The sequence below is a fragment of the Drosophila mojavensis genome, unplaced genomic scaffold, assembly GCF_018153725.1.
Source record: "Drosophila mojavensis isolate 15081-1352.22 unplaced genomic scaffold, ASM1815372v1 contig_136, whole genome shotgun sequence".
Taxonomy (NCBI): Eukaryota; Metazoa; Arthropoda; class Insecta; order Diptera; family Drosophilidae; genus Drosophila; species Drosophila mojavensis.
In genome coordinates this window covers 2,299,997-2,314,103 of record NW_025318667.1, presented here as the reverse complement: position 1 = coordinate 2,314,103, position 14,107 = coordinate 2,299,997, and the positions used below count along the sequence as shown (strand labels likewise).

General features: G+C 42.0%; 2 protein-coding genes across 2 annotated transcripts; both read right to left on the bottom strand.

The window, feature by feature from the left end:
- Positions 1 to 212: 212 nt before the first annotated feature.
- On the bottom strand, positions 213 to 2,691 carry LOC6585544 (ubiquitin-conjugating enzyme E2 G2). Its single transcript, XM_002011136.4, has 4 exons — positions 2,213 to 2,691; positions 1,939 to 2,020; positions 1,582 to 1,841; positions 213 to 1,490 (listed from the first exon to the last, which is right to left on the bottom strand). The coding sequence occupies exons 1-4, from the start codon at positions 2,253 to 2,255 to the stop codon at positions 1,372 to 1,374; spliced, it is 504 nt and encodes a 167-aa protein (XP_002011172.1). The 5' UTR covers positions 2,256 to 2,691; the 3' UTR covers positions 213 to 1,371.
- On the bottom strand, positions 2,610 to 5,141 carry LOC6585545 (venom carboxylesterase-6). Its single transcript, XM_002011137.4, has 4 exons — positions 4,159 to 5,141; positions 3,749 to 4,099; positions 3,392 to 3,684; positions 2,610 to 3,325 (listed from the first exon to the last, which is right to left on the bottom strand). Exons 1-4 carry the CDS (start codon positions 5,059 to 5,061, stop codon positions 3,088 to 3,090), a joined length of 1,785 nt encoding a protein of 594 aa, XP_002011173.3. The 5' UTR covers positions 5,062 to 5,141; the 3' UTR covers positions 2,610 to 3,087.
- Between the last annotated feature and the right edge of the window lie 8,966 nt (positions 5,142 to 14,107).

The window sequence follows — 14,107 nt, the reverse complement described above, 5'->3', positions numbered from 1 at the left end:
TTGAATTATCCAAACGAATATATGCATTGCCTACTCCGTGCTGTTCGAAGTTGTCCATAGCACGCGCATAACAGCTGGTCACACCTAAAGTGTTCTTTGCATTTAAGCAGCATCTGGTAGCGCTTGCTGAGCCGCCATCATTTAAACGCGCACTACTGTGAATGGAAGATAAATATGTAGTCAGTGATTCGAAGAAATAAAATCGCTATGAGTGCAACATAAGTGTATGTATATTTAATTTAGAGCAATAAAAAAAAAAGAACCTAAATAATGTCTTTAGCGGCACATCTACAAGGTGAGTAACATAGGTAAACACACAATACACCATACAATTTATAATTATGGATAAAGGACTTTTTAAACATACTGTTCACAAAACATGCATTTGCTTAGGTCTATATTGTTCACAATTGTGCATTTGGACATGGCGAAAGCTATGCCCAACAAGTCCTTATTTTGAGTATTGCACTAATGGCTCACATATTTAACTGTTTTTTTTTCTTGTTTTTTTTTTTTTTTCATTTTTAACTTAAACTTTATTTTCCCCAGTTTCGCTTTCTGTCGGACTTCAGCTTTCCTTTTTGCTCACGTTTTTTTTTTTTTTTTTTACTTAGAGTTAAAATTGAAACTAGCCTGGGCTTGGGAAGGAGAAAATTATTGTATAGTGCTAAATTGTTAGTGAATGACCTGGGTGTTATTATAAGACTTGGGATTGCATTGTTTTTCCATTTTTTTTTTTTTTTTGCTTCATTTCTTTTATGGTTTTTTCTTTCTGTTTTGTACACTACATGTTAGGGACATGAATTTTTTGTTTCAAAATATCAATTGGACAAAGTGTTTGGTAATTTCAGATTAGCTTAGAATTTTCATCATATTTGTCTCTTCCTTTTTCTTTGTTTCATTATCCTCCGCCTGAAAGGGGGGTTTTTCCGTATTTCCTTTCTATTTTCACGTTGATCTCTAAATTTTGAAAATTTGCACGCAACCAAGCCACTAGCTCCATGCAAGCACACACATATATCGATGCACATACACACACACACACACACTCGCACGCACACACACACACGCACTGTGGAGGAAGTGTAGTAGTGATCGATTTGCTTGCAACTCTCTCCAGCTGGTTGCTTCGATTCCCTTCGAGTAGTTTTAATGGTATGCAGTGGGTAGTGGTCCTTGATCGTGCACGTGTTGGGTTTTATGTGCGTCTTCCTCCTCCTCCTCCGTGACCTTTTCGCATTACTCCCTACTTCCTTTCCGATTTTTGCATATTGTTGTTGCTGTGGTTGTTTTGGTTTTTTGATGCTGTTGTTGTTGTTGCTGGGTTTTTGATTATTATTTGTGTCTGGGGATCAGTCGCTGTGGTCGCTCTTATGCGGATAAGCCGAGTGTCTTGCGTACCAATCGCTGTGCGATCCGATTGAACTCGTCCCTTCGCTCCCGCCACATGATAGCTGCATCCACATTGGCGCCACTCTCGTCGTTCGGTTCTAAGGGAAGGCAGACGATTAGTCAAATGGACAAGTATACAAGCATATATATATATATGCATATAGATTATAGGTCTATAGGTGTCTTTACCCGCCAGCATGCTGACCACACTCAGGAGTATCTTCTCAACACTCTGAACAGGGCTCCAGCGCTCGGCGGAGAGCTCGTAGCCCATGGGATCGTCACCAGGGGCGTGTAGTATTGATATGCAGACGCGGCCATCGGCAAAGATGTTTGGATGAAACATATCACAAGTGAATTTCATTTTAGGTGGACTCAGTGGATAGTCGGGTGGAAAGACCAAACGGGCGGGAAACACGCCGCCCTCGAAGCAGGTGCCTTCGGGTCCGCTACAATATACAGTTAGATTAGATATACATAATGGCACACATACATCTGCACACACACCCACACATGTATGTGTATGCACATGATTTGACAACTCACGCAATTAGCGCCTCCCATTCAAAGAAATTGTCCTCGCTGATGGGTCCAGCGGCAATGCCCTCAGGCGGATCCAGTGTTAACTCTATATGATGCAGTAGGGCGAGCGAACGTGTGTGAGTTCGTGTGTGTGTGTATGAGAACGATAGAGGGAGAGATAGAAAGATAGGGGAACAGTTATGGCGGTGGATTGTTTTTGTTGTTGATGAAAGTTCATCCGAACGCAGCTCGCTAATATGCATCTTTTTAGCACCTGCCCAAAGTCCCGTTCACTTACGTTTGTATTCCGCCATCAGGCGACGCAGCGCCGAGCCAGCCATTTGTTGTCCACTTTAATTTTAAATTGCAGCTCGAGGTCAAGTTAAGCGAGAAAAACACCACGTTGGTATTTGCGAGCGTGTGGCATAAAGTTGCAAAGTGTTTATTTTTATATATGTATATAATTTGCTTGCATATATATATACATATGCATATATATACATACATACATATGCATATATATATATAATTATATATACATGTATATGTATATATATGTATATATACAAGATATATGCTAGTGTGTGGTATATATATATGAATATATATATATACGTATATATACAACTAAAAAAACAAACAAAACTATCGAACTGCCTTGTGTGTGTGTGTATATATACACATATATATATGTATGTATGTATATATATATATATGTATATATGTATTTATTTTGTCCGTATGCGTATGTCAATGTCGGCCAGCTTGAAAAAAAAATGAAACTACGTTTTTGCTTTTTCAGGGTTGCCAGACTGTCTCACTTGACATCGCACTTATCGCATACACTAAACATATGTGTGCAAATCGTGGTGCGCACAACGCGCCGAGCTACTTGGTAATCGTATGCATTCTTGTGTTTGCTGCTTGTTATTGTTGTTGTTCTACTGTTTCGTTGGAATCGAATTTTGTAAGTACCTGTTTGAGCTAAAATTTCTTTGTTTTTCTATTTATTTCTGCCAACACGAAAATCTGCCTGCTTCTTACAACGTGGCAACGTTGTTCTATCGTTCTCTCAAATGGCTAGATCTGGCAATACACTCCGTGTTTACTTCTTATTTATTGTATTTATAAATCAAAACTTAAATACTTTTGAGATGCTAAAATAATTAAAAATTACAGCTCGTTGTGCTCATTGCGGGAAGACGAATTGGCAGGCAGATGAGCTTTCAGTTCGCGCCAGAAGTCGACGCGATGCTGCAGCAGCGCTAGTTCCATGCGCAGCAGCGCCGGCAGTTCGGTTTCGGTCTCGTCCAAGTCCAACTTGGAGCCCAGGCGGGCATATTGCACTGGATAGGTGCGCGTGGGCAGCCAGGTGGGTAGGTTGCTGGTGCCATTCACATGATTTGGATCACTAAATGAAATCGATTTATTTCAGTTGATGTTTGTTGCAGTTGCTAAAGAGAGAGAGCTGGCATACCCGTTGCGCGCAAAGTTCACCCAGAGGCGGAGCATTAGGTCGCGCAGCTGCAGGTCCTGGCGCGTCGGCACCGCGCTCACGAACAGCTCCCGGCCGATGGGAAACAGATACTGCAGCTCCTCAGCATGGCAGGCGCCATAGAACTCGTTGCGTGCGCCCTTAAAGATCTCCGAGAAGCTGGCCGCGCCCTTGTGATCAAACAGATAGACATACGTGGGCGCCAGCTGCTGGTCGTCCAAGCGCAGCTGCAAGTACTCATCGACGCCAGCCACAAACCAGCCATCGGATATAAGCTGCAAGCGATATAATGTATCAATATATTGGAATATATATATGGTATGGTGATCTGATTCTTACATCGGTCAGATTCTGGTGGTTGGATTTGTTGTAGTTGTGGCCCGCTTTGAAGTAGAAGTTCTCTATGTGGCGCGTTATCTGCTGCTGCTTCTCCTCGTCGTGATGGTCATAGTTGAGCACCACAGGCAGGAGGCGTTCGAAGGACGACTTGAACTCCGCCATGAGATGCGGCAGATTGAGCAGCGCCGCCGTCTTCAGCAGCCCCTCCTCGGCTGTCACGCCTATCATCAGGGGCAGCTCCTGGCCGTGCGGTCGCTGCGCCACCTCGCGTGGTCGCTGCGTCAGGAAGGCGCCCTCATGCTCCGGCTCAATGACGGGCGGAAACGGTATCATCGGATCGAAGTCCCAAACCTGAAAGTGGAGGGATCTTTATATACTGTCGCCACACACACGCGCACCCACACACTTACAAACATGTCGTAGAGCGTGGCTACCACATCCTCGGCTCGCTTGCCGCGCAAACAGCTCAAGCGCGCGGGCCAATCCTCGCCAGCTGCGGTGCAGTTCAGCAGCTCGCTCAGTTTGAGTGCGCGCCGAGCGGCCACGCCCGTGTGGGCGGGCTGTGCCCATGGATTGAAATAGGTGCCCGACTGGGCAATGGCCCGGTGGAGCAGACCGCGTGACTTCTCGGAGAGCATGTGGTAGGTGACGCTGGCACCGCCGGCGCTCTCGCCGAACACCGTCACGCTCTGCGGATCCCCGCCAAAGGCGGCAATGTTGTCGCGCACCCAGCGCAGCACCTCCAGCTGATCTTTCAGGCCATTGTTGCCCGGGCAGTCGAGCGTCTCGGTGCTGAGGAAGCCGAGCGGGCCCAGCCGGAAATTGGCCGCGACGAGCACAATGTCGTGCTCGAGCAGAAAGTCCGGCCCGTAGAAGCTGCTGATGCCCGCGCCGCACTGCCAGCCGCCGCCGTGGAACCAAACCATCACGGGCAGCGGCTCCGCCGGCACCGGATCTGGCGTATACACGTTGAGGTACAGGCAGTCCTCAGAGCCCTCGATGATCATGTCGCGTCGAAACGGATCGCGCTGCATGCAGACGGGCGCATCCTTAACGGCCAGTCGCTCGCCCTGCCACGCTGGCATCGGGACGGGCGCCCGGAACCGCAGCTCGCCCAGCGGCGGCACAGCATACGGCACGCCCATAAACGCCCGCATATGCCGCCCGCTGTGGGTGGTCCTGTGGCGGCCCACCAGCCAGCCGCCGTGCGGCATCTGGACGTGCATGCCCTGCGAGGCGCGTGACCATGCCCCATCGATCAGAGCGCCCAGCACGAGCGCCCCCAGCCACAGCAGCTTCCAGTCGATTGCCATTCTCAGTCCCAGCTCTTCAACTCGCCAACTGATTTGGCCAACGGCCGCTGCTGCCGCTTTTAATATTACAACATTCGCTCTTGCCAGGCGCGGGCAGCGCACACTGGTTCCGCTTACTAAAAATACCCATGAAACCAATAACAACACTAAATGAACCCAACAAAATAATTGAAATTCAATAAATTTCCATAACTGGAAAAAGGCCAACATATTCTTAGAGATTGAAAGTCGTTTTTCGGACTCGTCAAATTTATAATTTAATCTGTAATCTGTAATCTGTAATCTGTAATCTTTGATCTGAAATCTGGCAGCTATTATACATTTACCTTAATCAGAGTCTCTCTGAAAGCTGCTTGATAGCTTGCACGTGCTCGATGGGCTCACACTCTGGGCTCGGCGTACTTTAGCTGTAAATTCCTGTAACTTTAGTTTCACGAACTGACAGAGCTTTCTGTGCTTTCGCAGCAAAGCTTGCGGAAAGTCCTTGAACTTGAGTTAGTTCAAGAATTATCACTGTTCACGCGGAGCTTTTGTGTGCTTTCGCAGTAAAGCTTAGGCCAGCTGAGCTTTCTGCAGCAAGTCCTTTATGCTTTTCGAGCTTTCAGGCGTTGCAAGCTCTTATGCGCTTCTTAAGATGCTTCTTCATGCAAAGCTTAGACAGATTGGGCTTATATAGACGCTTGGTTCAATTTTTTTTATTATTTATGATTTTTTGTATTTATTTTTAATTAAATTTTGGTTTGGGTTTTTGCACACTCTTTGTTTATTTTTTATTTATTTTCTTTTATTAATTTTTTAATTTTATTTATTTTTGATTAAATTCTGTTGCTTTAACCTTAAACCCAAAAATTTTGCTTTTTGTTTATATTTAAATATTTTGCAAATAAAACATAAATTAAAATAAAAAAAAAATATTTGCTGTTTTATTTTAATTCTACTGTCGCAAACTCGTTTTTATACAAATCTTAAGTTCATAAAATACATTATTATTTTTTTTATGAATAATTTATTTGCATTGTTCTTTTTTTTTGTAACTTGACAAATATTCACCTGACCCACTGTGCGCATCCTCAAGCTGATTTGTTAAATTGTTTACAATAATTAAAAATACATGTTTTATTGTTGTTGTTGTTGTTGTTGTTGCCTGCTTCGGTACTTAGCCAAATGTGTGAAATAAATACTCCTAAAAAATCTGCAATGCAAAAGTTGATTTGTTGACGAACGCAGATTAGCGCACAGTGGGTCAAGTGCAGCATAGACTTGCTCGAATTTTGTGAATTGTATTCTATTTTATGTTGTATATATTTTATTCTTATGATTATTATTTTTTTTTCGTATTATTGTTCAATTTCTTATTCTCCATCTTCTTCTTAGCCTTCATCTTTGTCAAGTCTTTCATGATTCGCCCACCAGGGGCGTGGCAGAGCGGAAAATGTATTTGACAATTGAAGGCGTGGTAAATCGCAAAATGGATCCGGCCATGACAGAGTATTCGACAGTCGGTAACGCCCCACTGCAACGTTCATACTTGTTTTTTTTTTGTTTTTTAATTTTTTTCCTTTGTTTAGACTTTGATTTGTTGCCAAGCTGAATTTGTTCTTGTAGTAGTTGTTGCTTCGTTCCACTGTGCGATGGCTCCGAGTGCTGCGCTTCTAACTGTGTCGCATGAGTTGGCAAAAAAACAAACAAACAAACAAACACATAAATATAGTCAGCCCCAATCCGATTTGGACATTCGCTCAAGCTGTGTTCTCCTTTCGTTTCGCACCAGATCTAAGATGGGATTTTTTGAAATCTGGTATTTCGCCAATCAAAACTTGGCCTTCAGCCGAAGACTCGACGATCGAGTACTCGATTGATATTGTATTATTCACCCTCATTAGCGACGCAACAGTAAATCAACTGAGAGTGTTTCAGTCGGGCCTCACCGACTGCATAATACTCGCTCGCTCTGATTTCTAAGAGGGCATCTACATCAACTTAAATCATAGAGCTTGCGAAGATAGAGTGTATGTCGATATGCCACGCCCCCAAGAGGCATATATATATATATATATATATGTCAATCCACAGATGAGCTAATTAAAAAACTGCTTTATGAACCAGAAGTAATATCTATCTATATAGTTTCCATCTTTTGGGTTTGTCAAAATTTCAAATTTCAAGTATTTTCTGACTTGCCACGCCTCTAGTGGAGTTATAGAAAAATCCAATATACCCTTCTCTATTTTATGATGGGGTATATGAAACCCAATTTGTCCATTTACTCAATTGCAGTTGACTCTGATGTACGCCCACTTAAGGCGTGGCGGGGGCATGCCATAAGAAGCAAGCAGAATTTCGCATGAATCAACTGAAAGTTTTTTTTTTTTTTTTTTTTTTTTTTTGAACTGAAAGCAATACACGAACAATCTCAAGGCCGACAGACGAACTGATATACCCGATTAGCAGCTTCCACTTAAAAGTTAGAGCAAACAAAAATTAATCAAACTGAAGTTAAAAGCAAATGAATGCAAATCGCAGTACTCACAACCGGGAGTACTCGACTCTGATATATCCTGTTGTAAAAGCAATATAAATAAAAAACACTTGAAAATTTCAGATAGGTAAGCCTTATGAGCCCGAGTAGAATAAGTGGAATATGGCTAAGAATATGTTAGTAAACCTTCTGCTGCAGATATTATGTGATCATGTTGAGCTTTAATTATTTATTGTTAAGGTGTGAATAAATATTAAATAAACAAAAAAATTCAAATTAATTACAGTCGACTCTCGTTATTTCGAAATTCAAGGGACTCTTAAAATATTTCGAATTGTCGAGTGTTTAACCATATGAGTACGAATTACCGCGTCTTAGCAATGATTTTTAGTTCGAATTACTGAGTGATAACTTTGAATTCATGAGAGGTTCGAAATAACACAGGTTTGAAATAACAAGAGTCGACTGTATTTAACATTAATTGCACAACTATCTCGCTCTTTTCTCTCTCTCTCACTCTTTCCTTTTTCCTTGTTTCTCTCCTCTTCTCCCTACGTCTATCCCTCTTTCTCTTTTTCTTTTTCTATGTTTTTCTATGTTAGTCTGCTGTCTTTTTCTCTACACTCCGTCTTCTTTCACTCCCTCTTCTCCTCTCTCTCCATCACGCTGTTACTCTCTCACGCTCTCTCTATCTCACTCTCGCTTTCTCACTCACTCACTCTCACTGTCTTTCTCACTCTACATATCTTGCCGTCACTTTCTATTCTCTCTTTATCTTTATCTTTCTCTTTCACTCCCTTTCTCCTTCTCTCTGTTTCTCTCTCTTTCTCTCTCTCTCTCTCTCTCTCTCTCTCTCTCTCTCTCTTGGTCCACGCTCTCTCTCCGTTTCTCGCTTCTCTACCTCTCCCTCTCTTAGTCTTTCCGCATTTCCACTTCATATATACATATACTATGTATATATATCATCTTTACGCCCACATATACCCACACTTCTTTCAAATTACGAGGTATTTTATATTGAAGCGCACTTCAAAAAATGCCTTTGCATGCCACAGAAAAAGAGAAAAAGTGGAAAAATACCATCGGGCTAATAAGCGCAACGTCTGCGGCCTTTGAAGTTCACTTTGCGGCAGCTGATGAGTGTGTGAGAGAGAAGGTGAAGGTGAAAGAGAGAGAGAGAGAGATATGCTACGAAAGTTTAGCTGTTTCAGTTTTTCTTTTATTTTCTCTTTTTTTTTTTTTTGTTGTTTTTGAAGTTTTTACTAATATGCGACAAATACTTCGACATGCTCCCCATGCTCACTTACACCGTGCCGCCCACCTGCCACGCCCAACGCTTAATTTGTTGAAGCGACGTTTGACAAATGTTCGTGTCTAGGCCGCAGATTTATTTAGTTATTCAGTTAGCCGACCAGATTTTAATCCACTTGAGTGGCCATTTGTCAAAAAAAAAAAAAAACAAAATCGTATATATGTATATATCTATGTGTATATGGAAAGAAGGAAGGATGCGAGGAAGGCAGGACAAGCGCAGGACATTTCGGGCAATTGGTCATTTGGATAGAAATGAATGATCATATATGTATGTTGCTTCATGTGAGTAGTGTGTGTGTGTGTGTGTGTGTGAGAGTGAGAGCGAGAGAGAGAGAGAAAAGAGCTCGAAGCATATAAAGTTCCAATTGATTAATAGAGCAGGTTAGGTCTGTGTTGGCACATGGATAAGAATAGAGGGAATGGGATAAGGGATAAGATGAGATGGTATAGAAGGTATAGGATAGGTTACACTAAGTAAATCAAAGATAGATAGGGAAAAAAGGAGAATAAATACATGGGATTAAGATAGGATAGGATTAGGACAATGCAAGAAAAAATAAAAAACAGATAAGAAACAAAATATTCTGATAAAAGAGCATAAATATATTGAAGAAGGTACGTATAGCTCATGATATGGATAAATAAATTAGGCATATGTAATATAAAACTCAATATATAAGACATATATAGACATATACATATATATCAATATAATATCATATAAATTTATGCTATTATTGATACTTCTCTCGGGAGCTGAGTTAGAGTTTTGATAAAATACCGGAAATGCAGGAAAAACTAAATTGTGAGAGAAAAAACTTGTAAAACGAAACTGAAATCAAGTAATTAGGTTAAGTCAAAGCGGAGTTACGATAGATTGTATGGAAATTAGATATACAAATAACAAAGAAATCTAAAAATAATTAAAAATTTGCAAATTCCAACAAAACTTTGGTCAAGTTGGTGCGAATTAGAAAGACATATACAAATATTAGGGGAATAAATAAAGGAAAAGTAGGAATATTATTTGACTAAAAATTTGTATTTCCGCTCAGATTATGCAGGTATTTGCACTTGAAGGGCAGAGAAAGATTGACCAAAAACCCTTTTTGCGGGCCAACAAGTCGAGCCACATCTGAAATCCCCAGCCCCAGCCCCAGCCCCAGCACCGACTCAAGTCGAATGGAAATACAAAAATGATTTATTGTAGGTAAAATATTTATTGTTGTTTTTTATTTTTCTCCCATTCTCTTTCCTTCTCTCTCGCGCTCAACTTTTTTTGTGTTCTACACAAATTCCCGTTGTTTTTGTTGTAAAATAAACAAAAGGTCACGCGGCATCTTTTGAATTCTTGTTTCTTTCGGAAAACCCTTTAAAAATCAAGTGAGAATTTCGCTGTCGGGCGTCAACGACTGCATAATACTCGCCCATTTGTTGGGCAAGTCGGACGGACGGCTGGACACAGTCTCCAATAAGCTCTTCTGCGGCTAAGCGAACGAGTATAAAAAGTGAAATAATTATTAACAAAACACAGAGCGAGCGCGCATCGGGTCAGCAGCTGCTTAGAAATATGCGGGCCACGCCCAGCACTTTCCCACCCCTCGCCCAGCACTCGCCTTTGCTGTATTTATTTATTCTGCATTTTGGGTCAATTCCTTTGGTTTCATTTAATTAAAAAAGCAAAAGCGCGACGCACAATAAAAAACGTATAAATTTATATAGAAAGAGTGGGAGAGAGAGCGAGTGAGAGTGAGAGAGAGAGAGGTATATATTCACATGCATGTCTGTCCCTGGTCTTGTTAGCTTGTTGGCATCCTTGTATTTACTTAGGATCAGGTGGTGAGCCTTAGCCGGAGCCCGAGCCTGAGCCAGCGTCGTTCGTTTGCCAAACCAAAAAAAAAAAAAAAAAAAAAAAAAATTAAAATAAATATATATACATATAAATATATATAGATATACATACATATAATACAAACAATGCAAAGAAGCCGCCGCCGCCGAAGCCGAAGCCAAAATTTCAATTTCGCGGTTACTGCATATTTTCCCATGCCCGCGGCATACCCTGTACGCGCTGGCCAGGCGGGGTATGCACAGCCAACTGTCAGTTTCTCTTGATTTGCGCTTTATCATTGGATTTGGCTTCTTCTCTTTAGCTTTGCTTTCCACTTTTCTTTGTTCTTGCGTATTGCTGCTTTCTTAGCGTCTTATTTCTTTTCCTTTTTCTTTGTTTTGCCTCTCACTTTGTTTCTCTCTTTGCAATGTGTTTCTTACTTATGCCTTTGACTACTCTTTGTACTTTTCTTTTCTTATAAATACTTTCTTAGTTCTTTCACTTGTCTCTCCTATTCGCTTCTCACTTTGATTAGCTCTTTGCATTACTTTTCGCTTTGCTTTCTCTTTGCTTCTCTTGTTACTTTTACTACTTTCTTTTCTCTTTTGCCTCTCACATTCTTTTCTTCTTTGCAATAGTTTTCGCTTTGGTCTTTACTTCTCTTTGTACTTTTCTTTTCTGGTTTATATCTTCTTAGCTTCCCACTGTTCTTTTCTCTTTGCTTCTCACTTGAATTTTCTCTTTGCAAGACTTCTTTTATTAGCTTCTCACTGCTCTTTTCTCTTCGCTTCTCACTTTGTTTATCTCTTGGCATTACTTTTCGCTTTGCTTCTCTTGTTACTATTATTACTTCTTTTTCTCTGTTGCTTCTCACTTTTTTTTTTCTTTGCAATTTCGCTTTTGCTCTTCAATTCTCTTTTTACTTTGCTTCTTTCTTAGATTATTTGATACTTTCTTAGATTCTCTGTTTGCTCTTTTTCCTTTGCTTCTCCCTTTGATTCTGCTTCTCCCTTTGCCTTTAACTTCTCTTAGCTTCTTCATTCTCAACTTGATTGTTTCCTTCTCTCTATCTCTCTCTCTCTCTCTCTCTCACTCACTTGCCCTCCCTCATTTCTCTATTCCTCTCCTCAACTTCTTCCCTTGCTTCTCTCTCTCGCTTTCTCTCATTTCTATCAACTTGTTGCTTGCCCCTTTTTACAGGGTATTCCATGCGTCGCTCTCTCGCTCCTCACTCGAGTGAGTTGACGTCTTGCTTGGCTTCGAGTTTTAAGGGCTGCTCAGGGGCGGGGGGTGCGCGCAGGCGGTGTTATGGCTCGTTATGGGCAGGGGCCGAGGCCGCCTCAATGGCAATGGAATTTAAACGAAAATTTTGAAAACAGCTCAAAATGGAACTTTAAAATATGGCAAAACGCAGCGGCTTAAGCGATAATTGGCCACTAGGAACGCGTGGAGGCCGCGGCGCAGTTGCCACTTAGCCTTATCCGTGGCTATATCCATTTGCATGTCCATGTCCATGTCGATGTGGATGTGGATGTGCTTCGATAGGATGTTGAAACATGCCCAAATACCAAATGTAAATCGCTCAATGTTCGGCTCGGGCTTAGACTCTAAGCCAAAGGACGAAGCAGAAGAAGCAGAACTTTTGCTGCGCTGGTGGTGGAATCCAGTCCAATGACAAGGCCACGAGCATGGACATCAACTCCAGCTCCTGGCGGGGTCTTAGTGCGCTCTACAAATTGATATGCAGCAGCTGTTGCGTATTTCCGATGTTGGGCTGTGGCGGAGGGAGGGGGCAGGCGGGAGGGGTCTTTGTGGGGGACAGCTGCGCATTTTAAGCGCCATTCATAGTAATAATAATAAAAATATGTTTAGTCAGATATATATATACAAATATAGAGATAGCCTCTGCCCACGGGGTGAGTAAGGAGGGTGGGGAGGGGGGTGGGCGGTGGTCTTGCTCTCTGAAGTCAGTGCCGGGGATTAGCTCGCCTGATTGGACACGATGTGATTAACTTGTCATCAGCTTTGGCGGCTCATCTGAGGCGAGCACGTCGCGCGACATGACACGCACCAACACGTCCAACGGCACGCCCACCAGCCTGACAGTCCACCTAGCGGCCCACTGGCCAAGCCCAGCCGAACGCCCTTCCTTTCTCCCTGTATCCCTGCCTTCTGCCCAGCCCCTCTCCTCTGTTCATACAACAAAAAATTAACCCATTACGCACTCCATTAACGCCCGCTGCCAATGCATATGGGCCACAGCTAATTAGTTGTGGCAGCTGATGTTACACACACACACACACACATACACACATAGTATTGGCATAGAGTGCTAAGAGCTGCTGTCAAACTTCGTTATTCAGCACGATTTAATACAGATTCGACTGCAGACAAAGACACACACACACACACACATACACAGTCACACACACACATACACCTTCTCCAGAGTTATAGAGACCATATTGTATCCATCCCTAGTCGTATCCATTGATATCTCATTTTATGTCCATGTTGAATGCATTCCCAACGAATGCAAAAATTAATCTAGGTTTCTCTTTCTGTCTCTCTCTCACTCTCTTTTTCTCTCTCTCTTTGTTTCACACGCATTCTCACAAAGCAAATGTCTAAGTCTCAGCTCGCATTGAAATTAGTATTAACTCTAATCTAAGTTGTATTCATATTCTCATTCTCTCTAGTTAAATCTGCAATTATGTCTATCTCCATCTCTTTCTCTCTTCAAGATCTTAATAAATTTACTTCATTTCTAATTGAATCTGGGTTTCCAGATCACTATTCTCTTCTCTCGCGCTATATGTTTATCTCTCTCTCTCTCTCTCTCTCTCTGTATCACTTCTTCTTCTCTCCCTTCTCGCATTTCTCGCCTTCAATCGCTTTTCTCTTCCTCTCTCTCGCTCCTATCGCTTGTATCTTTCTATCTTTCAATTGCTTCTATCTCTCTGTCTCTATCGCTTCTATCTCGCTCTCTCTATCGCTTCTATCTCGTTCTCTTTATCACTTCTGTCCCAGTCTCTCTATCTTCCTCTATTTCTCGCTGGCATCACTCTTTCTCTCTCTATCGCTTCTATACCTCTCTGTCCTTTTCTCTGTCTCTCTCTCTCTCTTCGATGTCTCTATAGTTTCTACCTCGCTCTCCTTTCCTTTCTTTCCTTTCTCCCTTCCTTTAACTCGTTTTATTTTCCCTCTTTCTCTAACTATCTCTTTCTCTCTCTCATTTTTCACATATCAATCTCAATTCTCATCTCAAAATCTTTTGTATTCAGATTTTTACTCCTGTTTCTCTATATCTCTATATCTTTCTCTTTCCCGTTCTTCCTCTCGTTCTTTTGCTCTCTCTCTCTCTCTCTCGCTCACACACACACATATGTGCCTCATATTAAAGCCATAATATTTGTGTTGCC